We start from the raw sequence: 26,871 nt of genomic DNA, 5'->3' as shown, positions 1-26,871 counted from the left end.
TTCATTCTGCTGGAGCTGGTCCAGAACCAGAACGAGGTTCAGAACCAGGACGCCTTGTGGTCGGGACAGGAAGACACAGAGGTTCTGGTTGACATGGTGTCTCTTTCTGGGTCGGGCTATGGTGGCGCCTCCTCCGGGTTTGAGTCCTCTGGTTCTGGCCCGGTTCTGGCCCAGCTGGTCCTCTGAAGGAAAGCCGATCCTCCAGCAGTAGCTGCAGGTCAGAGAAGCGTGACTGCTGCCAGTTGTCAGGTTGACCTCTGACCCCTGAAGGGAGGAGGAGCTTCCTCTACAGTTTACAGCCAGCACTCAGAGCAGGTTTTGTTTCAGGCTCAGAGGCACTTCAGCAGTTAATGACCCGTCAGAACCGACCCGTTTACGTCACACAGTGTAAGAAACTCCTGGGGCTCCGATCCGGTTCCACAGCTGACTGACTCCGCCTCCAAAACACGCATTGTTCAGGTACCTGAAGCCCTGACCTCTGACCTCTACAAGGGGAAATGCTCTCAAACGGCCGCCGTCTCCCGGAGGACCAGGGGGGCAACAGGGGGGGCTAACATGGAGGTCGACCTCCATGTTAGCCCCACCTCACCCCTGACCTCCACACCACTTTGTAGCTGCAGCCTTTTAAAGCAGAGAAGAAGAAAGGAGCCAGATGTGATGCTATGTGATGAGTTCACTGTCTCTGTCGACAGTGGGACGTTCCTACGTCAGCCCTGCTGGGTGGAGGCAGCTTCAGGTTTCCCTCCAGGTGTCGACCTGGTGGGGTCGACTGGATGATGTTCTCCGGGTTTTTCCTGCTGCAACAGTTCTGCTGATCTAGAATATGAATAAATAAATTAAACTTGTTATAAATTAATTCCTGCAGGACTGATCTGAATGTTTTCAGGACTTTATTTTGAAAGGCCAGTCCTTTCTGTTTCCTCTGCAGGTGAAACTTTAATTCACTTCTTTGGTAAATTTGCTTTGTTTTCAATAAATCTCATCAATTCCCAGCTGATGATGTCACTTCCTGTTTGGAGGAAGAAAGTTTCTCTGATGTTCTGGTTCTGGAAGCAGATGGATCAAAAAGATTTCTGGGTCCTAAAACCCTTCTGTTAAACTATTGAGTGCATTAAGTCGGGACATTCTTCAGGTCCAGTTCTTAAAGGGCCGGTATGTTTTAATGTTCTGGACTAATGACCTAGCCCCGCCTTCGAGGCGCAGCTCCTCCCCCACCTAGCTCCTTCAGACTAGCCAGCAGCAATTAGCAAACAGCTGCTGAGCTCGTTATAGGAGCTGCTGCTCAGAACAACGCTGGTAAAAACCTTAAAGGGTTAAAGAGGAGCCATGTTGTGATGACTTCCTGGAGGCGGAGCTTCAGGAAGAGCAGGAAGTTTTAAAGAGACAGAGGCCCGATTTCAAGATGTTAAATCAGGGGGACAGGTGTCTCTGTGGGACAGTGAGACATTCAGGTTCTGAATATGGTTAACCGAGAAAACCTGTAGAAGCGGATCAGCGACGATCTGGATCTCAGTGCTGTTCTGTTTGTTTCCTGCAGCATTAATAAAGTTTTCAGTGTCACAGAATAAGTGAGATCAGAAGGTGCCCACCCCCCCACCCCCACCTCTTTCTGGCCCCGCCCCCGCATCTTTCTGGCCCCGCCCCGCCTCTTTCTGGTCCCGCCCCCGCATCTTTCTGGCCACGCCCCACCTCTTTCTGGCCCCGCCCCCTCATCTTCATGTTCAGCTGAAAGCAACTTTTCCTGCCATCGCTGACCTTCTTTTGTGTTTTAGTGAATGACTCCATGTTTCCTCCAGAAACAAAGGGCTCAGGTTTCATTTTCAGGTTTCCTGATGGAGAAACGACCTGAATGATTCACTAAAGGTCAAAGGTCAATGATTTTCAGGACAGGTTCCTGTTTGATGGAGGCAGAGAAACTTTAAATCTTCAGCTTCTGTTAAAATGAGCGAGTGTTGGGACTGAGACAACCGAAACCGGAATAAATCTGGAACCAGAGCAGAGGACGGGTTCTGGACCAGACCAAGTTAATGATGCCACTCCCGTCGTCATGGTTACCAGCTGGCACTGATGATTGGTTCAGGAAAATCAATGAGAAGAAAAAACTCTGCGGACTGAAACTGTCGTCTTTATCCCCAGCAGGGAGCCACACCCCCACACACACGCCCACACACAGACACCCCCCCCCCCGCACACACACACACACACACACATGGGGTGTGTGTCTGTGTGCGGGGTATTCAGGGCTTAGGGGTCCCGACTGTGTGAGGATTAATCTCTCATCGTCTTTCAGCCTGTTGATCTGTTGTTAGCTCACGTGCACAGCATCCACAGACAGTGTGCACGTGAGCCAAACACACACACACACACACACACACACACAGACCAGAGCTCTCCCAGGTTTCTGTTAAATATTTCAGGCCAAAACAACATTTTTAAAACCTGAAATCATCAAAAATGTTGGTGATTTTTTTTATTTACTCAGAAATAAACTGAATCTGAAATATTTTAATGGAACAAAAAAATTATCCGACTTTTTTTTAGGAATGTTTTAATCATTATAGATCCAAAACATTTTCCTTCTTAAATGAATATTCAACTCGGTTATTAGCTCATTATTTCATCTTTTCTAATTACAGGATTTCAATTTTAATAAAATAAATATTATTAGTCGACAGGTGGGCGGAAGTGAAAGAGAAACCAGAAAAAATGTTGCAAATAGATTTTAAAATTTGAGACGCAGTTTGGTCCTAATATGTTTTCAGCTTCCTAAAATAATCCCAGTCATTTTTTCAAAAAGATCAATTAGGGAACAAAAATCACTTTTGGCCAAAAATAACTGAGGAAGTTATTTTAGGAAGGTGAGAATATTAAAAAGCTCTCGGTCTGCGTCCATCGCTGGTGGCTCACATGGGCCACAACTGGCCCCCAGACCGCCCTTTGAGAACCACGGACTGAATCTGAAATGAACCAAAAAATTTTAAAATATTTTTACACTTTAGATTTTACATGAAGGATGAAATACTGCTGACATGAAATGATCTGCAGGTCTCCATGGCAACCAAAGGAATTTGCTTGGTTGCCATGAAACAGATGGAAAATAAACCAGAACCAGAGACAGAAGCAGCAGGTTCTGGTTCTGGTTCTGGTTCTGCATGCAGTGAGATGCAGGTAAAGCCTCTGCTCAGGAATCCTGAACCCGTCTGAGTGTCGAATCTGACTTCACCCCCCTGGTCTATCCCGCTGTTGTTCCTTGTGGCGTTCCCGACGGCGTTCCAGTGGCGTTCCCAGTGGTGTTCCTGATGGCGTTCCAGTGGCGTTCCCAGTGGTGTTCCTGATGGCGTTCCAGTGGTGTTCCTGGTGGCGTTCCCGACGGCATTTCAGTGACGTTCCTGGTGGCGTTCCCGACGGCGTTCCCGACGGCGTTCCCAGTGGCGTTCCCGACGGCGTTCCAGTGGCGTTCCCAGTGGCGTTCCTGGTGGCGTTCCCGACGGCGTTCCTGGTGGCGTTCCCGACGGCGTTCCAGTGGCGTTCCTGGTGGCGTTCCCGACGGCGTTCCCGACGGCGTTCCAGTGGCGTTCCCAGTGACGTTCCTGGTGGCGTTCCCGACGGCGTTCCAGTGGCGTTCCCAGTGACGTTCCTGGTGGCGTTCCCGACGGCGTTCCCGACGGCGTTCCCAGTGGCGTTCCCGACGGCGTTCCAGTGGCGTTCCCAGTGGCGTTCCTGGTGGCGTTCCCGACGGCGTTCCTGGTGGCGTTCCCGACGGCGTTCCAGTGGCGTTCCCAGTGACGTTCCTGGTGGCGTTCCCGATGGCGTTCCAGTGGCGTTCCTGGTGGCGTTCCCGGCGGCGTTCCAGTGGCGTTCCTGGTGGCGTTCCCGACGGCGTTCCAGTGGCGTTCCTGGTGGCGTTCCCGACGGCGTTCCAGTGGCGTTCCCAACGGCGTTCTCGACGGCGTTACAGTGGCGTTCCCAGTGACGTTCCAGTGGCGTTCCCGACGGCGTTCCAGTGGCGTTCCTGGTGGCGTTCCCGACGGCGTTCCAGTGGCATTCCCAGTGACATTCCAGTGGCGTTCCCGACGGCGTTCTTGACGGCGTTCTCGACGGCGTTCCCAGTGACGTTCCAGTGGCGTTCCCGATGGCGTTCCAGTGGCGTTCCCGACGGCATTCCCAGTGGCGTTCCTGGTGGCGTTCCAGTGGCGTTCCCAGTGACGTTCCAGTGGTGTTCCCGACGGCGTTCCAGTGGCGTTCCAGTGGTGTTTCCAGTGGCGTTCCCGACGGCGTTCCAGTGGCGTTCCAGTGGTGTTCCCAGTGGCGTTCCAGTGGCGTTCCTGATGGCGTTCCAGCGGCCCTCTTGGAGAGTTCTCGGTCCTGAAAGGAGAAGGAAAACAGCGTTCCCGCAGTGAAAAGCCATTAAAAGAATATTTTCTCTGGGTTCTGTTCGGACCCGGCCGGCCCCCCGCTGGAGAGAGCGGCTCAATGGGCTCTAAAGGAGGGCCTAATTAATCTAAGTACGGCCCCAAAGGGCCCACTTGGAGGTTTTCTCTCCCTTTATCTGGGCGGGGGGCGGGGGGCAGATAAAGAAAGGCAGTAAGAAAGGAGCGAGGGGATCAGGCCTCCATCTTTTCTGGGTGGGGGACGTTGACCCCCCCGCTCCCCTCAGCACAAACCAGCAGCACATTTTCCCATTTTCACATGTTTCTGCAGCAGCGGGGCCCGGTGGGGGCCGGCCGGGGCCGGAGGGCCGCTGCTGTCAGGTGCAGGGGTGGCTGCGGCTCAACAATGGCAGCAGAAGGCTTTGGATGAATGCTGCGGGTGAATCAGTAATGGAGCTAAAGGCCAGGCGCCTGGGGGGAATCCGCCGGCGCATAAAGGAGCTTTAAGAGCTTCATTCATTCGCCCAAAGAGATTTGAATTGCCCCCTTCACAATCACTTGAAAGGATGAGCTCAGGGTGTTCCGAAACAAAGTGGAAATCACTCTGCCTTTCAGCGCCTCTAATAAGCTTTTAACTATTTTACATCACGCCGCTTCGCCACGCCGCCATTGTGGCTGGCCGCCCGGCCACCGCCTGATTTATACTTTACTTCACGCTGAATTTCTCCACAAGCTGAAAGGGAAATCTCTGCAAAAGCTTCATTATGACGGCTAGAGCTGCTCTGTACTCAGCAGAACCGGGCCGGGCCTGCAGAGCCCGGACGGTTCTGACCCACAGCTCCTGGTTCTGGAGGACCGGCTGGTTCTGGTCCAGAGCAGAGCAGAAGATAAATGAATGGAGAAAAATTCAAGATGGCCGCCATGGTCGTCTAGGAAAGTGTATTTTTGTACTAAGCTAATGTTCATCACAGAGTAATGCTTTCAGTGTAAAATCCTTCATTACTGGACCCGTTCAAATCATATTTACTGATCATTTTTTATTTTCAAAATGGCCACCATGGCTGTAATGGAGAATGTTTGCAGTAAAATCAGCAGTAGCACAGATAGCTAAAAAGTTAGCTTCACTACCTGCTAATTCGCTAAACGAAAATCTTAGTTAGGCTAACACTAACTGCTACACAGTGACGTCAGTCTGACCAGGTTTTTCAGTAAGGAGTAATCTAACGCGTTACTCTTTCAAGTCCAGTACTCAGATTAAAGTTACTTATCGAAACCACTTTGCGTTACTATTTTCTGTTGTAATTTAATTTTATTTCCTCTATGAATCTTGATTAGCGACCGCCGTTTCCATGCGACAGTATCCGCAGCGACACAAACAAACGATGGAGAGAGATGCGCATTTGTTGCTGGAAAAACAGGAACTATTTTGAGTTTCTGTCGCCAAGTCCGATTATTATAAGCACCTTTGGGCTTGTTTTTTCTAAAGTCGCTTGCTAATTTAATGAGTCGCGGTTTTGGGCTTGGAAATAAGCAGACAGAAACCCCAGAATGTGTCTGACGTCCAGGTAGTTTTAGTCCGACTCTCCTTGTCCATCATTTCCCAGATGATCCGTCCCGCTGCGTCTTTGTTAATGTCAAGTTAATATATAGCCTGTGAACGACGTCGCGCTTCGCGCTGCGCTCCAGAAAACATGGAGACTAAGATGAGCAGCGCAACAAACGTGAAAACAGCCACGAATGATCGAGTCCGTAATGCTGTGCAACTAAACGCCATTATAATCATTAATATTAAGATAAGTGTCACAAATCTGTGCAGGAGCCATCTGAGTTGTGGAGTCGTGGGAGGTTCGCTGCGCTGCGACAGCAAACACAGGGCCGTAACGCAGAACCTGGAGGCTGGGGCAGGGAGGGGGGGAAATCAAATCCTACTTAGTTTTCCAGATAATAGTGCAACACAGAAAAACACGCTAAAATGACTAAAGTTGTTTTGTACTGTTGTAACCGTTAAACAGGCTCCCCTTCAGTTCAACCTTATAAATGGAGACATTGTTGATGTTACCGTTATGAAATAACTTGAAACTAAATATTGGCAAAGCTCAACGTAATTTTCACAGCGCTGTTGTTAGCAGCTGCTGAAAGTAACTAAAAAAGTTACTTTTAGTGTAACTGAGTTACTTTCCAAATCAAGTAATCCGCGGACAAGAAGGCGCTCCAGAGGGTTGTTAGGGCAGCAGAGAGAACCATAGGCTGCCGCCTCCCCACTATGGAACAGATTTACACTTCCAGGCTCCACAAGAAAGTTTTGGACCTTTTAAATGACTCTTCACACCCTGGCCATGGTCTCTTCCAGCTGCTGCCATCAGGCAAGAGACACAGAGCAATAAAAACCAGGACAAATCGCCTAAAAAACAGTTTTTACCCGATGGCAATCATGGCACTAAATTCAAAGGCATAAGAACTTCTGCTCTTGACACCACTTTGTTAAAAATGTAAATTCTGTTGCGACACCTCCAGGCACTGCAACCATCTCCTGATGTCTATTTATTTCTCATTTTGTACTATTTATTTCTTTATCTTTGTATATTATGTATATACACATAACCTGCATCTTAACTCGAGTCGAGCAAATCTCAATCTGGTTGTAATCTGTTGATGACAATGACAATAAATCTTATCTTATCTAATCTAATCTAAGTTACTTTTTCAAGGAGTAATCAGTAATCCGATTAAAGTTACTTTTCAAAGTAACTATGCCATCACTGCTGCTAAACATGTGAAAACATTAGCATAAGCTAATGCTAACCATGAATTAATTTGTCTCTTCTTCTCCTTTCTGCTCTGAGACTCGCTAACAGTAAAATCCCCAGTTTCTGATTTTGCTGCATTTTATCACTTTAAAATCAAATCAAATCTAATTTTATTTGTACAGCAGCAAAGCATTTCAAAGAGCTTTACATCAAAAAACACAGAAATATAAAGTCATGAAAACAGCATCAGATTATTGATCAATGTTTCAACAGCAGCGGCTCCCAGTCTGGATTTAATAACTCAGGGTTTCAGCAGTTTTGCAGTTTTCTGGAAGTTTATTCCAGATTTGTGGAACATAGAAGCTGAAAGCTGCTTCTCCCTGTGGATCCACAGCAGGGTTGGTTTCCATAGCAACGTGCTGCTATGCAAACACCGGGCAGGGATGGGAGGAAATTCTGGTACTGCTGGTTCTGAGCGGCCAAACAGAACCTGGAGGAATGTGTTGGGGGAGGTTCTGGTTCTGGTTTTGTTCTGATTTTGGTTCTGGTTTTGGTTCTGGTTCTGGTTTTGGTTTTGGTTCTGGTTCTGGTTCTGGTTCTGGTTTTGGTTCTGGTTCTTGTTCTGGTTCTTGTTCTGATTTTGGTTCTGGTTTTGGTTCTGGATCTGTTTTTTGTTCTGGTCCTAGTTCTGGTTCTGGTTTTGGTTTTGGTTCTGGTTCTGGTTTTGGTTTTATTTTGGTTCTGGATCTGTTTCTAGTTCTAGTTCTGGTCCTAGTTCTGGTTTTGGTTTTGGTTCTGGTTCTGGTTTTGTTCTGATTTTGGTTCTGGTTTTGGTTCTGGATCTGTTTTTTGTTCTGGTCCTAGTTCTGGTTCTGGTTTTGGTTCTGGTTCTGGTTCTGGTTTTGGTTTTGGTTCTGGTTTTGGTTTTGTTTTGGTTCTGGGTCTGTTTCTAGTTCTAGTTCTGGTCCTAGTTCTGGTTCTGGTTCTGGTTTTGGTTTTGGTTCTGGTTCTGGTTTTGGTTCTGGTTCTGGTTTTGGTTTTGGTTTTGTTTTGGTTCTGGATCTGTTTCCAGTTCTAGTTCTGGTCCTAGTTCTGGTTCTGATTTTGGTTCTGGTTCTGGTTCTGGTTCTGGTTTTGGTTCTGGATCTGTTTTTTGTTCTGGTCCTAGTTCTGGTTCTGGTTTTGGTTCTGGTTTTGGTTTTGCTTTGGTTCTGGGTCTGTTTCTCGTTCTAGTTCTGGTCCTGGTTTTGGTTCTGGTTCTGGTTTTGGTTTTGGTTCTGGTTCTGGTTTTGGTTTTGTTTTGGTTCTGGGTCTGTTTCTAGTTCTAGTTCTGGTCCTAGTTCTGGTTCTGGTTCTGGTTCTGGTTTTGGTTTTGGTTCTGGTTCTGGTTTTGGTTCTGGTTCTGGTTTTGGTTTTGGTTTTGTTTTGGTTCTGGATCTGTTTCTAGTTCTAGTTCTGGTCCTAGTTCTGGTTCTGATTTTGGTTCTGGTTCTGGTTTTGGTTCTGGTTTTGGTTTTGCTTTGGTTCTGGGTCTGTTTCTAGTTCTAGTTCTGGTCCTGGTTTTGGTTCTGGTTCTGGTTCTGGTTTTGGTTTTGGTTTTGGTTTTGTTTTGGTTCTGGATCTGTTTCTAGTTCTAGTTCTGGTCCTAGTTCTGGTTCTGATTTTGGTTCTGGTTCTGGTTCTGGTTCTGGTTTTGGTTCTGGATCTGTTTTTTGTTCTGGTCCTAGTTCTGGTTCTGGTTTTGGTTCTGGTTTTGGTTTTGCTTTGGTTCTGGGTCTGTTTCTCGTTCTAGTTCTGGTCCTGGTTTTGGTTCTGGTTCTGGTTCTGGTTCTGGTTTTGGTTTTGGTTTTGTTTTGGTTCTGGATCTGTTTCTAGTTCTAGTTCTGGTCCTAGTTCTGGTTCTGATTTTGGTTCTGGTTCTGGTTCTGGTTTTGGTTCTGGATCTGTTTCTAGTTCTAGTTCTGGTCCTAGTTCTGGTTCTGGTTTTGGTTCTGGTTTTGGTTCTGGTTCTGGTTTTGGTTTTGGTTTTGTTTTGGTTCTGGATCTGTTTCTAGTTCTAGTTCTGGTCCTAGTTCTGGTTCTGATTTTGGTTCTGGTTCTGGTTCTGGTTTTAGTTCTGGATCTGTTTTTTGTTCTGGTCCTAGTTCTGGTTCTGGTTTTGGTTCTGGTTTTGGTTTTGCTTTGGTTCTGGGTCTGTTTCTAGTTCTAGTTCTGGTCCTGGTTTTGGTTCTGGTTCTGGTTCTGGTTTTGGTTTTGTTTTGGTTCTGGATCTGTTTCTAGTTCTAGTTCTGGTCCTAGTTCTGGTTCTGATTTTGGTTCTGGTTCTGGTTTTGGTTCTGGATCTGTTTTTTGTTCTGGTCCTAGTTCTGGTTCTGGTTTTGGTTCTGGTTTTGGTTTTGCTTTGGTTCTGGGTCTGTTTCTAGTTCTAGTTCTGGTCCTAGTTCTGGTTCTGGTTCTGGTTTTGGTTCTGGTTCTGGTTTTGGTTCTGGTTCTGGTTTTGGTTTTGGTTTTGTTTGGTTCTGGATCTGTTTCTAGTTCTAGTTCTGGTCCTAGTTCTGGTTCTGATTTTGGTTCTGGTTCTGGTTCTGGTTTTGGTTCTGGATCTGTTTTTTGTTCTGGTCCTAGTTCTGGTTCTGGTTTTGGTTCTGGTTTTGGTTTTGCTTTGGTTCTGGGTCTGTTTATAGTTCTATTTCTGGTCCTAGTTCTGGTTCTGGTTCTGGTTTTGGTTCTGGTTCTGGTTTTGGTTTTGGTTCTGGTTTTGTTTTGGTTCTGGATCTGTTTCTTGTTCTAGTTCTGGTCCTAGTTCTGGTCCTGGTTTTGGTTCTGGTTCTGGTTCTGGTTCTTGTTCTGGTTCTGGATCTTTTTCTGGTTCTGGTCCTGGTCCTTGTTCTTCACAGCATTGGATCACATTATGTGTGCCGTGGCCCTTGTCGTCATGGAGACGGTTTATTGCTCTTGAAATTGCTCCAGTCTTTTCGGAGCGGCCGAGGTCAGAGGTCGACCCGGGACACGACGGGCTGACCCGAACCCTGAAGCCGTGCAGCAGCGGGTTGGGGAGGGGCAGCCAGAAGCCCCTCGGCCTCCGGATGACTCGGCGCTGCAACGAGGAGAGTAATGGTGGAAGACTGGGGGGTTGAAAGGCAGCGTTGACCTCTGACCCCGATAACAACCCTTCGTCCTCCTCCTCCTACCTCGGTGAGGAGGAGGAGGAGGATGAAGGCCATAGAAGCAACAAAGTCCTCAGATCAGAGAATCCTCAGCTGATGGATTTCAATGGCACCTCATTATTGCCGTACAGGTTATCCCCGACCAATCCAAGTCCACCTCTCTGCAGCAAACAGGAAGGGCGGGACGGACCTCTGTCAGTCTCAGACCTTATTTAGAAATGGGACCATTGCACTCCGGAAGTGAAGGGGGCGCTATTTCCTATATTATCCAAGGTCTCCCGTTTTTATTTTCTTTTGAAATCTGTGATATATTTTCACCTTTAGGAAGGATTTTCACTCCCAGCATTTATTTGAACTTTTCTCTTTTATTTACTTCAGTGCAGCTCACAGTTTTTAACAGATTCTGTAGCTTTCTGTGAACTTCTAAATCTGCTCCTTAGTGGCATCTTTTCGGGCCTGATACTGCCTCTAGTGGCGTGGGGTGGTAACACAGCTAATATAATTACATTACTAAATCAGAATAGCACAAAGTCTTTATTATTTATTATTAATTTCAACATTACTGGAACTGTAAAAGATAAATGATCTTCTAAAACATTATATTTTTCCATTTTCTTAAGGAAGTAGAGCTAATTAAATGACATAAACAAAACTTTTATACATTATAAATAATATCTATATTTCTCCATCAATTATAGGAGGAATAAAATAAATAAGACATGAAAAACAACATGATCAACTATAATAAAAATACCATTTACAATATATACATAAGAAATTTAATTGAGCAAAAGTCAATAACAAACAAATGAATTAGGTTCACAGAAGAATAACCAGGATTGTTAAACAGATACAAGCAATAATTTACATTTTTATTTTTACGGTGCCATGTATATTATTCTGAGACTTTTTGTTGGTAGAGTTTTATATTTAGGAAAAAATCTGGTTAAACTATTTAGTCTTCCAAGGTGGAAATTTTTCTTTGACTCTAAAACGATAAAATAAAACTCTTTCATAGAATCACAATATCAACACTTTGTGCATCAAGTAAAACACTTAGCATGCTACAGGTAAATGTTATCATTTAGTTTGGCTAAGAATAATTATTGCTCTGTCAATAAATGACTTCTAATCGATGTTCTTAGTTACCAGTTAACTAAGAATTGATGTTCTTAGTTAATTGATCTCAAAGATCAATTAACTTTAGACTCTAAGGAATATTTAACACTTCAAGACATAAAACATCAATCAAAGCAAGACAATGAATGAATGAATGAATGAATGAATGAATGAATGAATGAGTGAATGAATGAATGAATGAATGAATGAATTCTCTGGAGATAAAGCTAAAGTTAAAAAAATAATCTGCTGAAAACTTTTAACTTCCAGGTTTTGGTAGAAAGAGAAAAATGATAAATTAAAAAATGGAAATTATTGATCTGATTTTAATTTATCATTAATTTATTTGTCGATTATGCAGATTTTGTTAGCGGTGACCCATCAACCCATGGTACCAGAACCAGAACCAGTCTGAACTGCAGGACTCAGTAGGACCAGCTTACAGGTGCACCATGAACAGAGGAGTGGGGGTCAAAGGTTACCTGGAGGAGCAGGACCTCCATCTGTTTACCTGAACAGCAGCAGGTTCAGGTTCCTGATCTGTATCTGGGGGTCGTTAGCATCGTTAGCATCGTTAGCATCACTGGAGCTGCTCGGTCATGGCTGCTGATGCTCTTCCTCCGTATTGGGTCCGTGATGCCTTCAGGGTCCATCATTGAGCTGCTGATGACATCATCATCATCAGCTGTATTGATCAGGCTTAGCTCCGCTGAGCCCAGGTTGGGATGAGATTGTGAGCGGATGGATGGAAACCGACTGTCCTCTGTTGGTCTGACTGGTTCCACTGGTTTTGGACCAGTTTACCAACAGAGTCACAGAGGTGGATTTATTGGGCCTGACAGTTCTGTTTGCAGTTTGAACACACGTAAATGATTCATCATGATTGTCATTTATTAGACAGTATTACAAATATAAAAAAAGACTTTAGTCTCACAGGTGGATCAAACTGGATGATCCCATCAGCAAAGTTACACAATAAAAAACTGACAATAATAATTTGGGTGTTCATTTTTAGTCCTAATTTTACCAAGTTATTTATTCATTTATAAATGTGACCGTTCAAAACTAAGCTTCAAATTAATACTTAGGTCCCAACTAAATGTTTAAACATAAGTTAAATATTTAGACGTACAAGTTAGGAAGTTAGCATGCTAACTAAATATTTAACTTGCGTTAGCGGCTAGCCCGCTAACTAAATATTTAACTTGCGTTAGCGGCTAGCCCGCTAACTAAATATTTAACTTGCGTTAGCGGCTAGCCCGCTAACTAAATATTTAACTTGCGTTAGCGGCTAGCCTGCTAACTAAATATTTAGCTTGCTACCTAAAACTGAAATTCAGATTAAGCTAAAAACTTCCTGTTTCCTGACAGATTACTGAACTTTAACATGTCAGATTATCACCATCAGATGCTTGAAATAACTGAGATCACATCGTTTCTGTTTGAATAAAATACAGCAGTACTGACCTTCATCCCTGATCAGAGCCGTGTCGAAGCTGTGTGTGTGTGTGTGTGTGTGTGGGTGTGTGTGTGTGTGTGTGTGTTGCTTCATTGCTCTCCTGATTGACACTTTCCTGTGATTTTCTGTTCTGCCCCTGTGGCCTCTTAAACTACCCCCCTTTGCCCCAGGCATGACAATGTTGCCCCCTCTGCTCCTCTTCATCTCCTCTTCATCTCCTCTTCTACCTGTCATGAGGCGTTCAGGCAGCGTCAGAAATTCCTTCGGATCTTTGGGCCCTGAGCTCTGGCAGCAGTGTCCCAAAGTGAGAAATGGTCATGATGCGTTCACTGACCTGCTGATCTGTAAATCTTCTCTTATTAGTTTTGGTTTTATGAATTATGAGCTGGACTTCCTGCAGCTTCATCTGGAGCGTTTTGGTTCTGAAACGTGGAAAGTTTCCTTTAGTAAACATCAGGAAGCTTCTTCTTGCTTTTCAATCTGTTTTAATTGTTGCTTTGAGGTTTTTCTGTCACTAATTATTATTCTCAGTTCTTCTCCTCTTCAGGGGAAATGAAGTGATGAAGAATCCCAGCGACTCTTCATCATGGAGGTCGGCCAGCGCTCCTCCTCTCTTCACCTCTTTCATGTTTTTTTTCTGTTTTCTTCGTTTCTTCTCCTTAGATCTGTTGAATCCTCCTCCTCTTCCTCCTCCTCCTCTTCCTCCTCCTCCTCTTCCTCCTCCTCCTTGTCTTCCTCCTCCTCCTCTTCCTCTTCCTTCTTTTCTTCCTCCTCCTCCTCTTCCTCTTCTTCCTCCTCCTCTTCCTCCTCTTCTTCCTCCTCCTCCTTGTCTTCCTCTTCCTCCTCCTCTTCCTCCTCCTCCTCTTCCTCTTCTTCCTCCTCCTCCTCCTCTTCCTCCTCCTCCTCCTTGTCTTCCTCCTCCTCTTCTTCCTCTTCCTCCTCCTCCTCCTTGTCTTCCTCCTCCTCCTCTTCCTCCTCCTCCTTGTCTTCCTCCTCTTCCTCCTCCTCCTTTTCTTCCTCCTCCTCCTCTTCCTCCTCTTCCTCCTCCTCTTCCTCCTCCTCCTTGTCTTCCTCCTCCTCCTCTTCCTCCTCTTCCTCCTCCTCCTCTTCCTCTTCTTCCTCCTCCTCCTTGTCTTCCTCCTCCTCTTCTTCCTCTTCCTCCTCCTCCTCCTCCTCCTCTTCCTCCTCCTCCTTGTCTTCCTCCTCCTACTCTTTCTCCTCCTCCTTGTCTTCCTCCTCCTCCTCTTCCTCCTCTTCTTCCTCCTCCTCCTCCTCTTCCTCCTCCTCCTTTTCTTCCTCCTCCTCTTCTTCCTCCTCCTCCTCCTCTTCCTCCTCCTCCTTTTGTTCCTCCTCCTCTTCCTCCTCCTCTTCCTCCTCTTCCTCCTCCTCCTTTTCTTCCTCCTCCTCCTCTTCCTCTTCTTCCTCCTCCTCCTCCTCTTCCTCCTCCTCCTTTTCTTCCTCCTCCTCTTCCTCTTCCTCCTCCTCTTCCTCCTCCTCCTCCTCCTCCTCTTCCTCCTCTTCCTCCTTGGCAGCATCAGTTCACACAAAAACGTCCCAATAATCTCAGAAACAGAACCATCAGAACCAATTTCGTCTGAAGTTAATCTGAACAGAACCCTAAGCATCATCCCGCCACCATCATGCTTCACTGCTGCTGGCTCCAGTTAGAAAGGGGGACTGGTTATACTGGAGCGGGTTCTGGATGTTCAGGAAGAGGAAGAGGAAGAGGAAGAGGAGCACTCTGTCTTTCAGTAACGTCGACAAACAAACTGAGAAGAGTGAGGAGGAATCTGACTGGAAACCATCGGACTGCTACTGGTTCTGGTTCTGGTTGTGATTCTGGTTCTGGTTCTGGACCGTCTGATGGATCAGAGAGGTTCTCCAGGTTCTGGACGGTTTCCTTCGGGAATCAAAGTCCAACCAAAAGTGAAGCTTTAATTTGAAACTTTTTTCTGTTTTCCTGGCTAAAACTGACGTCACAGCCTCCCGGCCACGTGACCTCAGCTTGGCGTGTGTCCGGCAGCCAATCAGCGCGCAGCAGCAGGTCTGGCTTCATCCTCCACAAAGGAAGTCTAATTAAAACTCGTCATGAGCTGCAGGTGCTTAATCCCGCTCAATTAGCGCACGCTCCCGCGCACAACAACAATGCGGGGCGCGGGAATCGGGGGCGCGCGGGGATGAAACAATAATCATCATAAACTTTTAATATTTGAGCAAATTTCTGTTTAAACAGGAGATGAAATAAAGCCTGGAGAGAAGATGAAGATGAGGATGATGATGACAATAATAACACAGAAGAGTCTGCGAGACTCGATAGGATCTTCAGCTGATTAATAAATGAGTAAATTGAGAAATAAAACTTTAAAAATTTGCTTTTTAATATTATTCTGATGTAATTAATTTTTAATAATCTATAAAAACAGAAAATCTGCAGAAACCATGTTTGCTGTTCATCTCAGCCCATTTTTAACGGTTTGAATTATTAATCAGCCTTTTCTGATAATAACTGATATTTTAATGTTTTGGTTTTTTGTGATTTTCTGCAGTAAATCAAAGTTTGTTTTATTTGGTTGGATTAATTATTCAAACCTTTTCACTTGGACTCAGATTAATAATGAAAACAGAATGATAAGAAGTTATTGGAAAATTTAATTTGTTTTAAAAAGTTCTTACTTGCACTATTAAAAAAATATTTTTTATTTTAGACCAAACATTTATTTATAATATTAATAAATCGGTAGAATTTTTCATTAACAGTAAAACCTCTTTGCTTCGGTTCTCTGAACGAACCGTTATCTCATTAATACTAATTATCATAAAATGCTGGTGAACGCGCGTGCACGTCCGGAGGCCTGTGATTGGCTATAAAAACAGAAACACGTGACTTTTTAATAGAAACGTTAAAACTTTATTCATTCAGTAGAAAAACCACAAAAAGTTCCAGTAAATAGAATAAAAATCTGTTTATGTACAAAATACAAGTTTTGATGTGACGAAAGCAAATAAATAGAAACAACAGGTGGGGGAGGGGCAGGTCCTTTCAGCTTTTGTCAGAGCGAAGAAACTGGATTTCCACGCTCAGTTTTCTGCTTCAGCGCTTTACTAATTATAAAGTTGACTCTTCACCTCGAGGAGGAGGAGGAGGAGGAGGAGGAGGCGGCCTGACTGAACCTGCTCACTGCTGAGGGGTTAAAGGGGGAAAGTGCAAAGATATTTAGAGTAAAACACAAACTGAGACACAAATAAATGAGGAAGAACGTTCTTCTCATCCAGTTCAGTTCAGTAAGGCAAACTGCGGTTCCGCTGCGGGACAGGTCTGTCTCCAGGTGTGTCCAGGTGTCCTCAGTAGATGCCCGTAGCGAAGCTACGGAAGCCGAACAGCGCGTCCCGCGGCAGCAGGTCGTCCGGCGCGGCGGGGCTGCCCGGGCTGGAGGCGCAGTAGGTCGGGGAGGAGGAGGACGAGGAGCCGCCGGAGCTCCAGCAGCGGCCGGCGCTGCCGTCGCTGGCCGGGCTGGGGGCGGGCCGCAGCGGGGGCGGCTCCCCGCCGCGGCCCGCCTGCAGGTCCGCGATGCGGATGGTTTCGGACAGAGCCCAGATGTAGTTGTGCGCAAAGCGCAGAGTCTCGATCTTGGTGAGTTTAGTCTCGTCCGGGAATGCGGGCAGGACGCCCCGCAGCGCGTCCAGCGCGTCGTTCAGGTTGTGCATGCGGTTCCGCTCCCGGTCGTTGGCCTTCAGCCGCCTGCTCTTCTTCACCACCTGCGCGCTGGCGTCGCTGCGGCCGCGGCCGCGCCGCCGCTTCTTCTGCTGCTGCGGCGGCGGCTGGTCGGGCGGCGGGGACGCGCCGCGCATGCTGCCGCCCCGCACGCTGTCCTCATCGTCAGTGTGCGGGAACAGGTCGCAACTGGTGTCGGTGTCGGAGAACACGGAGTCCATCTCGGTTCGGTTCGGTTCAGTTCTGGGGAGAGACAGCAGAGTTAGAGGCAGGTCCTGGTCCTGCGGGTGCAACAGGAGAGCGCGTGCGCCGACTCACCTGGCGGGATGAGGAAATGTTGGTTCCGACCCAGCAGAACCGGGTCTGGATCAGGACTGCTGGCACGCGCCTCTGCTGCTCTGGATCAGCTCGTGAGCCTGGCACACGCCCGGCCTCAGCCCGCTTATATACCGGGCCGGACAATGACCGCCCCCCCCAGGTTTCCCCCCAGCGGCAGGTCGGCCCCGTGCCAACCGCCTCATCTGCATAATGACGCCGCAGCGCCCCGCACGGAGAAGCGTGCCGCCGGACAGCGGCAGCCAATCAGAGGAGGAGCAGAGCCACGCGAGCGACACGCACAGACCCGCTCCTCCCCGCAACCCCCCGCCACACACACACACACCTACACCCCCCCCCCCCCCCCCCCCACACACACACCCACACACACACACTATAACTTAACCTGCTTTAAGAGAGAAGAAGAAAAACTGAAGCCTCCAAAATCCTGGACTAATTGAAGACCAGAACCTTTCAGAAGAACCAGAACAGAACCAGCTGATCTGAGGTGAGGATCGACTATAAAATAGATCATCTGATCCAAATAAAGTTCATTTTAATTGGTTTATTAAGTTTATTGATGTTTTGATGACGTTTCAATAAACTGATTGATTGATTGATTCAGTTCTGAAATTAAAGAAATGTAAATAAAGTTTGACAAACATTTTCTAAAGTTGGAGCAGCAAGTTGGTTCTGATTGGACCTTCTGCCTGTCTGGACATCCTGACTACCGCCAGCTGGACCGGTACCGGCTCGGAACCAACTGGTGGATCAGTGCCTTGCTCAGGATCAACCTTCAACATGACGGAGGAAGCAGGAATCTAACCCACAACCTTCCGCTGATCCAACAGGCGGTTTCCTGGTCCTCCAGAACCATCTCTTGTTGCCATGGCAACCATCAATCTGGATACACACGGCCTCGTTAGCTGAACATTTTTAGAAGCTGAAATATTTTTTTTCTCTTATTGTTCCAGATTCAAATTTAGAAAGAAAAAAAAACAAAAACACAAATTGATTATTTCTGAACTCAGCAGAATCTTTCTACTGGGAACCGAACCGTTCGGAACCGGACCGTTCTGGTCCGGTCCGGTTCCTCTGAATCAGCTCCACGTGTTTCTGCTTCAGGTAGAAAAAAAAAAAAACAAGAAAAAAAGACTTAAAAAAAACATAATTAAATCCTCTGAGAACCAACAGAACTGGATCCGGTTTATCTGATCTGGACTGAACGAACATCACGCACTCGCGCGCGCGCGCGTCCCTCTAAAGGTTTTGTGAAGACATCTTTATGAGACTTTTCCATTAATTATTCCATTTAGATTCGCGGCGCAGCAGAAACCTGCAGAGTCTTTCTGCAGCTTTATCCGGGGGGCTCATTTATAAATAATTACACAATGTTTAGAGTCTTCAGGCATGTATAATATATCAAAGCGATTATGAGGTGAATTGTTCCATTGTGGCTCTGCGCCTCTTTTCACCGCGCTCCGCTCGTCCCGCTCCAGATTCGCCTCTTTGTGCCGCTTTCTTTCTGCCTGCGCTTCTCTATTGGGCCTTTCTTATTCTAATGGCCCAGCGGGACAAAACAGAGCCGGGCTGCACACAAAACCAGAGCCGGCCGCACACAAATCATCTTCGGCCGCCCGGCAGGCCGCAGGGCCGGCACAAGCCCCGTGGGGCCCCGGGCAGTGACCCGTATGACCCGAAATCCAACATTTCAAGAAAAACAAACAAAAAAATATTTCACATTTTAATGCATAAAATTTAAATGTTTAAAATTGCAAATCGTGTTTGATCTTATTTTATTTTCATTTGAACTCCACAAGTCTCTTTTGTTTCTATTTCATTTTCCTTTCATTTTCAAAAATCTGACAGCCATAGAGGACAGTGGCCTTGAATGTGTGTTCTCCACTTTTCTGATTCTTTTCAGTTTTTTCAAAGTGTAGAAGAAGAGCCGCTGCTGCTTGTTGTGTCTGTGGAGCGCATCACTGCCCCCTATCAGAGAGATACGGTACTTTCTGCATCACTGCACATCTATGATCAGAGATTCAATATCTCACACATGTATTCAATATATCAGACTGTGTAGAACATGTGTAGTTAAACAAACATATTGTTTAATTACAATAAACAATATACTTTATCTGACTTATTTCATGTATTTGCACAAGTAATGTGTAAATTCAGCCATTTTGAATATAAATGTTAACGATAATAAACAAATTTAAAGAAAATTTAAAGTAGACTCTCCCTTATTGTTATCAGCATCTATTTTATTTCTCATGTACATTTATAATCGTAATAAAATCCAACCCGGTCCGAGGTTCTGCAACACAGAAAGCTCCTGATTTGCAGTCTAGAAATGTTCCTCAGGGTTTCAGTGTGTGTGTGTGTGTGTGTATGTGTGTACCAGGTTTTCATATCCTTATGGGAACCCATTTCTGTCCACAATCTGGGGTTATGGGGACCATTGCTCCTTGTGGGGACATTTTCTTGGTCCCCTTGAGGAAAATTGTTGTTTTGGGTTAGTGGTTAGGTCTGTGATGGTTAGGTTTGGGTTAGGATTATGGTAAAGGTTAGGCTGTAGAAATTAAATGAAGTCAATGTGAAGTCCCCACAAGTGACGAAAACATGATTGTGTGTGTGAGAGAGCAGAGGAGATGTGGGCACTGAGCGAATCGCCCTCTGATTGGTGAAAGCTGCGGCTGTTCTCCTCCTGACCTCCAGGTGGCGCTGTGGAGCCTCAGACAGTAAGATGTTTGACCTGATCTGAACTCATCAGACTCTGAGTCCAAGCTTCGGGCTGGTTCTGGACTCTACTGGACCAGAAGCAGCATGGAGATGAAGGACGTCGTTTCTGAAGCATCCCAGGGTTTCCATAGCAACCACGAGTTTCCGTAGAAACCATCAGACTCTACATCCCAGCTGGTTGTTCCGGAGAAACCCTCTTCTGTACTGCCGTCACAAACAGAACCAGTACTAGAACTTTAACTGAGCCAAACCCAGACTGGATCTGTTCTCTGTTAGCACAGTAGACGATGCGTGGTGCTGTGGGCCTGTTTCTCTTCTGAAGGTCCTGGTTCAGCTGTAAAAGAACTGGCTCCGTATCGGTTCATGATCGAGAACATCAGGTTTCTTTTAGCTTTAGATCTCAGGTTCTGAAGCAGAAACTCAAACTTGTTCTGGAACCAGGCCCAGAGAATCCATCCTAATCCTCCAGGTGCCGCCCTCTCTTGCTCCAGGTTTTACCTGCAGCCGCCTTTATTATATCCATCCATCCATCCATCCATCCATCTTCTTCCCTTTATCCTGGGTAGGGGTCACGGGGGTAGCAGCTTCAGAAGGGAGGCCCAGACTTCCCTCTCCAGCCTCTTGTTCCAGCTCTTCCGGGGGAATCCCCAGGTGTTCCCAGGCCAGCCGAGAGACATCGTCCCTCCAGCGTGTCCTGGGTCTTCCCCTCCTCCTGGTGGGATGTGCCTGGAACTCCTCACCAGAGAGGCTGCTTCACACTTGGCTGTGAGCTGCAGGTCACGACCTGATGAAGTCAACAGGTCCACATCATCCGCAAAAAGGCCACCAAATCGGATCCCCTCAACACCTTGGCTGTGCCTAGAAATTCTGTCCATGAAAGTGATGAACAGAATCGGTGACAAAGGGCAGCCCTGGCGGAGTCCAACTCTCACCGGAAACGAGCCCGACTTACTGCCGGCAATGCGGACCAGGCTCTGACACCGGTCATACAGGGACCTGACAGCCCGTATCAAAGGGCCCGGTGTCCCATACTCCCGGAGAACCCCCCACAGGGCTCCCCGAGGGACACGGTCGAACGCCTTCTCCAAGTCCACAAAACACATGTAGACCGGTTGAGCGAACTCCCATGCACCCTCCAGGACCCTGCCGAGGGTGTAGAGCTGGTCCAGTGTTCCACGACCAGGACGAAAACCACACTGCTCTTCCTGAATCCGAGGTTCGACTATCCGACGGACCCTCCTCTCCAGGACCCCTGAATAGACCTTGCCAGGGAGGCTTAAGAGTGTGAGCCCTCTATAATTGGAGCACACCCTCCGGTCCCCCTTTTTGAACAGGGGGACCACCACCCCGGTCTGCCAATCCAGGGGAACTGCCCCCGATGTCCATGCAATATTGCAGAGTCGCGTCAGCCAACACAACCCTACAACATCCAGAGCCTTAAGGAACTCCGGGCGGATCTCATACACCCCCGGAGCCTTGCCTCCGAGGAGCTTTTTAACCACCTTGGCGACCTCGTCCCCAGAGATTGGAGAGCCCAACCCAGAGTCCCCAGGCTCAGCTTCCTCAATGGAAGGCATGTTGGTGGGATTGAGGAGGTCTTCAAAGTATTCTCCCCACTGGCCCACAATGTCCCGAGTAGAGGTCAGCAGCACACCATCCCCACTATAAACAGTGTTGGTGCTGTACTGCTTCCCCCCCCCGAGACGCCGGATGGTGGACCAGAATCACCTCGAAGCCGTACAGAAGTCTTTCTCCATGGTCTCTCCAAACTCCTCCCACGCCCGAGTTTTTGCCTCAGCAACCACCCGATCCGCATGCCGCTTCGCCTGCCGGTACCCATCAGCTGCTTCCGGAGTCCCACGGGCCAAAAAGGCCCAATAGGACTCCTTCTTCAGCCTGATAGCATCCCTCACCGAAGGTGTCCACCAACAGGTTTGAGGGTTGCCGCTGCCACAGGCACCGACAACAGTCACAGCCCCGATAAGCTGCCTCAACCTTGGAGATACAGAACATGGTCCACTCAGACTCGATGTCCCCCACTTCCCCCGGGACGTGTTCGAAGTTTTGCTGGAGATGGGAGTTAAAGCTCCGTCTCACAGGGGATTCCGCCAGACGTTCCCAGCAGACCCTCACAACACATTTGGGCCTGCCAGGTCTGACCGGCTTCCTCCCCCACCACCAGAGCCAACTCACCACCAGGTAGTGGTCAGTGGACAGCTCCGCACCTCTCTTCACCCGAGTATCCAAGACATATGGCTACAGATCCGATGAAACGATGACAAAGTCGATCATCAAACTGCGGCCTAGGGTGTCCTGGTGCCAAGTGCACATATGGACACCCTTATGCCTGAACATGGTGTTCGTTATGGACAATCCATGACGAGCACAGAAGTCCAACAACAGAACACCGTTCGAGTTCAGATCGGGGGGGCCGTTCCTCCCAACCACGCCCCTCCAGGTCTCACTGTCATTGCCCACGTGAGCGTTGAAGTCCCCCAGCAGAACAAGGGAGTCCCCAGGAGGAGCACTCTCCAGTACCCCCTCTAAGGACTCCAAAAAGGGTGGGTAATCTGAACTGCTGTTCGGTTTGTAAACACAAACCCATGTCTCCTCTTCAGGCTGAGCCCGGCCAGGCTCCATGGGTAAAAGCCCAGCCACCAGGCGCTCGCCACCTCCAGGCCTGGCTGCAGAGAGGGCCCCCGGTGACCCGTGTCCGGGCGAGGGAACACTGATTCCAAGGGTTTTGTTCGTCACAAGGGGTCTTCAGCCTGCGCTTTGTCTAGTTCCTCACCTAGGACCTGTCTGCCTTGGGTGACCCTACAAGGGACATAAAGCCCCAGACAGCATAGCTCCAAGGATCACTGGGACACTCAAACCCCTCCATCACCATAATGTGGCAGCTTTATTATGTGAAGAGTCAAAACTTTTAGTGCAATTATTGCATTTCTGCAGGCCGGAAACTTTGTGTTCACATTTGTGGTATGACTGTTAAGCTTGAGATGAAATCAGACACATATATATTTCTGTGTGTGTAGAGAGGGAGGGAGATGTGTTTCTGTTCAGGCTGTTTCTCTGACGGGATTAAAAACTCAACACGAGATGTGACTGAATTTTAATGAAGTGAAGCATGTGAGAAAATAAGATGAACACACACACACACACACACACACACCCACACACACACCAGGCTGCTGGTGGAGGGTGATCTGATCTGAAGGAAGAAGTTTAATCTGCTTAGCCTCTGATTAACAGCCTGGTAATCCTGCAGCCCAACAATCTGACCCCCCCCACCACCAAGATGGCAGGTGATGAAGACGAGGATGATGATGGTTCCATCATCAGTTCCTGATCCAGTCCAGGATTCTTCTTCTCGCTCCGTCTGGTTCTCCAGGTTTTCCTTCCAGCATCTTCAGTTCTTTAGGATCCAGAGTCTCATTTCTCTGTCCTGGTTCTGGTTCTGACCCACATTAGAGACGTTAGACCAGAACCAGATCAGGGCCAGAACCAGAACTGGAACCAGAATCAGAACCAGAACTGTGGATCTGATCCGTCATCAAACTTAAACCATATTGTTGAAAAAAAAAAGTTTTAATGCGACAAAGTTTTTTAGAGTTTTAACAATCAAAAAAATTTATGAGAAAATAAAAAATAAAAATCAGCCGACTGAAGTTAATTTATAAAAATGAAAACAAATATTAGCTGGCTAAGCTAACGGAGCCGATTTTATGAACAAAATCAGAACTTTCATCTGCATGATAGTAACTAGATGGAAATATTCAAACTGATTCATTTTCACTCAAACTTCTCAGATTGTTTAGTTTAATCCGTTTGTGATGAACAGATTACAAATAAATGAATCATTTTAAAATGATTTTGGAAACAAATGTGTCAGTGTCTGCAAAATACTTGAATAAAATATTAACATGAGAAATGATAAAACATAAGAGCAGTTTGTGTTCATTGTTTATTCAGGTGCAAACATAAAATCAGAATCTGAGACTGAAGTATTGATCTGTATCAATATTATCAATAATTTGATCGACCTCCAGTTTCTCCATGAGGAACGCCTGAAACAGTCACAACGAACCAACGGTTCTGATCGGAAGAACCGGATCTGACCCGAAGAACTGGATCTGACCCGAAGAACCGGTTCTGATCGGAAGAACCGGATCTGACCCGAAGAACCAGATCTGACCCGAAGAACCGGATCTGAGCGGAAGAACCGGATCTGACCCGAAGAACCGAATCTGACCCGAAGAACCGGATCTGAGTGGAAGAACCGGTTCTTTCCTTCCTCTGAAAGCGTCGTTTTAATCTTTTCCTCTAAAGTGAAAACATCCGGCCCAGCTCCGGCTCCAGGACGGGTCGGTCCGGTTCGGTTCCGGCTCCTTTCTGGCCATGGCGTTGCCATGGCGCCGGGCGGCTGCAGATAAATGGCGGCCGGGCCTTTGTGGCGCTAATGTCGGGTAAACTGGAGGTAAATTACGAGGCTGAGCAAACAGCCGCAGACAGAGAAAGGAAGACGGATGGAGGCCGCCGCCGCCGTTCCGTTACATTAAAACCTTCCTGAAGCGGCAGAAGGAAAGATATCGATAACAGCCGACAGACGGGACAATAAACTGTATTTGATCCTGCTTGGGTCTGTGTGCACAGAGGTGATGAAGGAGCGGAGGGAGGAAGAGGAGGAGGAGCGTTTGCTGGTTCCTCACTTTGTTTTAAAATGGACAGAAGAAGAAGAAGACAAAGGTCTTCAGATCCGGATGCTTCTGCTGTTCGTCATGTTGAAAACTTTCAGGACACAAAACAAAGTAGAAAATTAGCATTTCCTGTGAAAACGCAGTGCGAATCCTGGACGCGGAACGTTGCGGTAAAAATTACAGAAGCATTAAAATCAACTGCAGAAAACTTTCAGAAATACGCAGAAGGACGTGGGCGATGTTGGCGGAATAGTGGAGGTAAATTAATACTAGTGTGTGTGTGTGTGTGTTATTTACTCGTGTCGCAGTTTGACTCGTTGCGGAGGGAGTCAGTAGTGATACAGCTAACTGAGTTATTAGTTATTAAATTAAAATGTTGCGGACTCAATCACACAACCGTTACATTCAGAAGCAGCAGAAAAACTTGAAGAGAACCGAACTCTTTCAGTCAACGAATAAATCATCATCACCAAATGAGCTACAAGCTAAAGCTAGCTGAAATACTAATGGTCATGCTAAGGATAGCATGCTGGCTAGCATTAGCATGTTGCCCTCCTTTAACTTGCAGTGTGAAAAAAGCCTCGCAGACGAAGGACGCTGATAGGAAGCTAACAGCTAACAGCAGCGGCCTTTTAGCGGAGCACTGACTGCGGCTTCTGACCCGGTTCTGTTCGGTTGTGGACTCGAAACCAGGAGTACACGCTGTTCACATGAAGCAACATGAAGCCCCATCAGCCAATCACAGACGAGTCAGATGAAAACAAACCAATCACAACCAACAAGTCCAAATACTGGTGTTGCATTTCAGAAAAACTTTAGAGAAGAAAATGAAACAGCTGAACTCTGGAGCCTGAATCAAACATTTCTGCTTTCTTCAGTTTCATGTGATTCTTCCCAGGCTGATCACCTGGCCGAACCTGAGGAACCGGGACCAGGTCGGAAGGAGCGACCTCTGACCCTTAGCGGAGCAGGACGCCCCTGGTCACATGACCCCGGCCGTCTCCAGGCTGAGGACGGAGACGCGTCCTGCAGCAGAGGAGGCCATATGGTCTGCACTGCAATAACTGGGATCTGCTGCAACAAAGGAGCAATTCAGACTCACACAAGGAGTGAGAGTCTTGACTCGACAAAGCTGTGAAAACTCTCTTCTTTCAGCCTAATGAAGCTGTCGTCTGGGGGAGTGGTGGAGGCCGGGGGGAGGGGAGGGGGACTGGGAGGACTGGGAGGACTGGGAGGAGGCCGAGCCGGCCGGGACGTGATTTGTCATACAATCTGAATCTTTAGGAGGGCAGCAGCAGAGACACCTCCTCTCCATATGTCTGCTTCGTTAGCATCTGAAAGCTGCAGGAGGAAGAGGAGGAAGAAGAGGAGGAGCAGGAGGAGGAGGAGGAGGAGCAGGAGCAGGAGGAGCACCTTCCTAAAGCTGCACATCTCTTATTTAGCTGCAGTTTGTGCTTTAAACGTCTTCAGGACAGAAAATAAACCCGTTATTCGTGATGCGTTACTGATCAGACTTTCTTTCCTACAAATTTCCAAAATAAAAGCATGTGATGCTGAGCTCTGGTTTCCTGTTCACTGAGGTGAATATTTGGGAGTTTCAGCAGCAAGTTTCAGATTCTGTTCATATGATCTGAACAGTGATGGTCAGTTATGTTATGAGTAGGCCTGTCGCACTATTGACCTAATTTCAATTATCAGCATTATCGTCTCTTCCGGCCTTTTTCTCTTTCTGTTGATGACACTGAACGAAAAAAGGCTCAACTCCGGTTCTCTCCACTGACTCCTCCCTTCCTCATTTCCTTAGTGTAAAGCCCAGCTCACACCGATTGTCGGCCCATTTTCAAAACCTGACAGACCAAACATTAGCCGACAGAAATCCTAGGTATAACGGTTCCATCGGGTTCGGTCTGGCCGTGTTGTGTCCAACAATGGGCACAAAATAATGGCTACAGGGGCGTGCCGTGGTGGCGTAGGGGTTAGCGCGACCCACATTTGGAGGCCTCAAGTCCTCGACGCGGCGGTCGCGGGTTCGACTCCCGGACCCGGCGACATTTACCGCATGTCTTCCCCCCTCTCCCTCCCCCTTTCCTGTCAGCCTACTTCATAAAAAGGGACACTAGAGCCCACAAAAAGACCCCCTGGAGGGGTTACAAAAAAAAAAAAAAAAAAAAAAAATAATGGCTACAAGTTCAGTGAACTAATTTTAAAACCAGGCATTAATCAATGCTTTACTACAATCTACCTGCAATGCATGTGGCTAGTGTCAGCGTAAAGTCCTGACTGAATGAAAATCATTAGAACCTATTTACGTCACGTTAACGAAGAACAGCTGAAAAGTTACCAGGTTTATCAACTGCGGTAGTAATTTCGCTCCAACTCCTCCTCTTGTCATTTCTATATTCTTTGCATGTTGAATAAACATTAATGTTGTTTCCACGTATCATCTCCAATGTCCGCTGGACTTCGTTGCGCCGTATCAGCTGTTTGGGATTCCCCTCCGTAATTTCCCTTCAGAAAACACGGAGGGGAATCCGCGCTTT

The 26,871-nt window shown here is 47.1% G+C and overlaps 3 protein-coding genes across 3 annotated transcripts in view; all 3 read right to left on the bottom strand.

Moving 5' to 3' along the window:
- Positions 1-26,871, bottom strand: part of LOC116714596 (alpha-1,3-mannosyl-glycoprotein 4-beta-N-acetylglucosaminyltransferase B) — a 776,799-nt gene that overhangs the window by 505,763 nt on the left and 244,165 nt on the right. The gene's annotated exons all lie outside the window — the stretch shown is intronic.
- Positions 12,750-14,257, bottom strand: LOC116714617 (cilia- and flagella-associated protein 251-like; the record flags this gene model as incomplete). The annotated part of the gene is given in 1 exon segment (XM_032555297.1): positions 12,750-14,257. A coding segment is annotated over 1 exon segment (771 nt), but the record flags the coding sequence as incomplete, so codon positions are not given.
- On the bottom strand, positions 15,811-20,245 carry neurog1 (neurogenin 1). The gene is made up of 2 exons (XM_032555291.1): positions 16,893-20,245; positions 15,811-16,817 (listed from the first exon to the last, which is right to left on the bottom strand). The coding sequence occupies exon 2, from the start codon at positions 16,793-16,795 to the stop codon at positions 16,205-16,207; it is 591 nt and encodes a 196-aa protein (XP_032411182.1). The 5' UTR covers positions 16,796-16,817; positions 16,893-20,245; the 3' UTR covers positions 15,811-16,204.

The sequence above is a fragment of the Xiphophorus hellerii genome, chromosome 23, assembly GCF_003331165.1.
Source record: "Xiphophorus hellerii strain 12219 chromosome 23, Xiphophorus_hellerii-4.1, whole genome shotgun sequence".
Lineage (NCBI taxonomy): Eukaryota > Metazoa > Chordata > Actinopteri > Cyprinodontiformes > Poeciliidae > Xiphophorus > Xiphophorus hellerii.
The sequence above is the reverse complement of the archived record's forward strand: the minus strand, read 5'-3'. Positions and strand labels throughout refer to the sequence as shown.

Bases quoted from the DNA above. Each gene is read 5' to 3' on its own strand.
- neurog1 (XM_032555291.1), bottom strand. From the start codon at position 16,795: ATGGACTCCGTGTTCTCCGACACCGACACCAGTTGCGACCTGTTCCCG.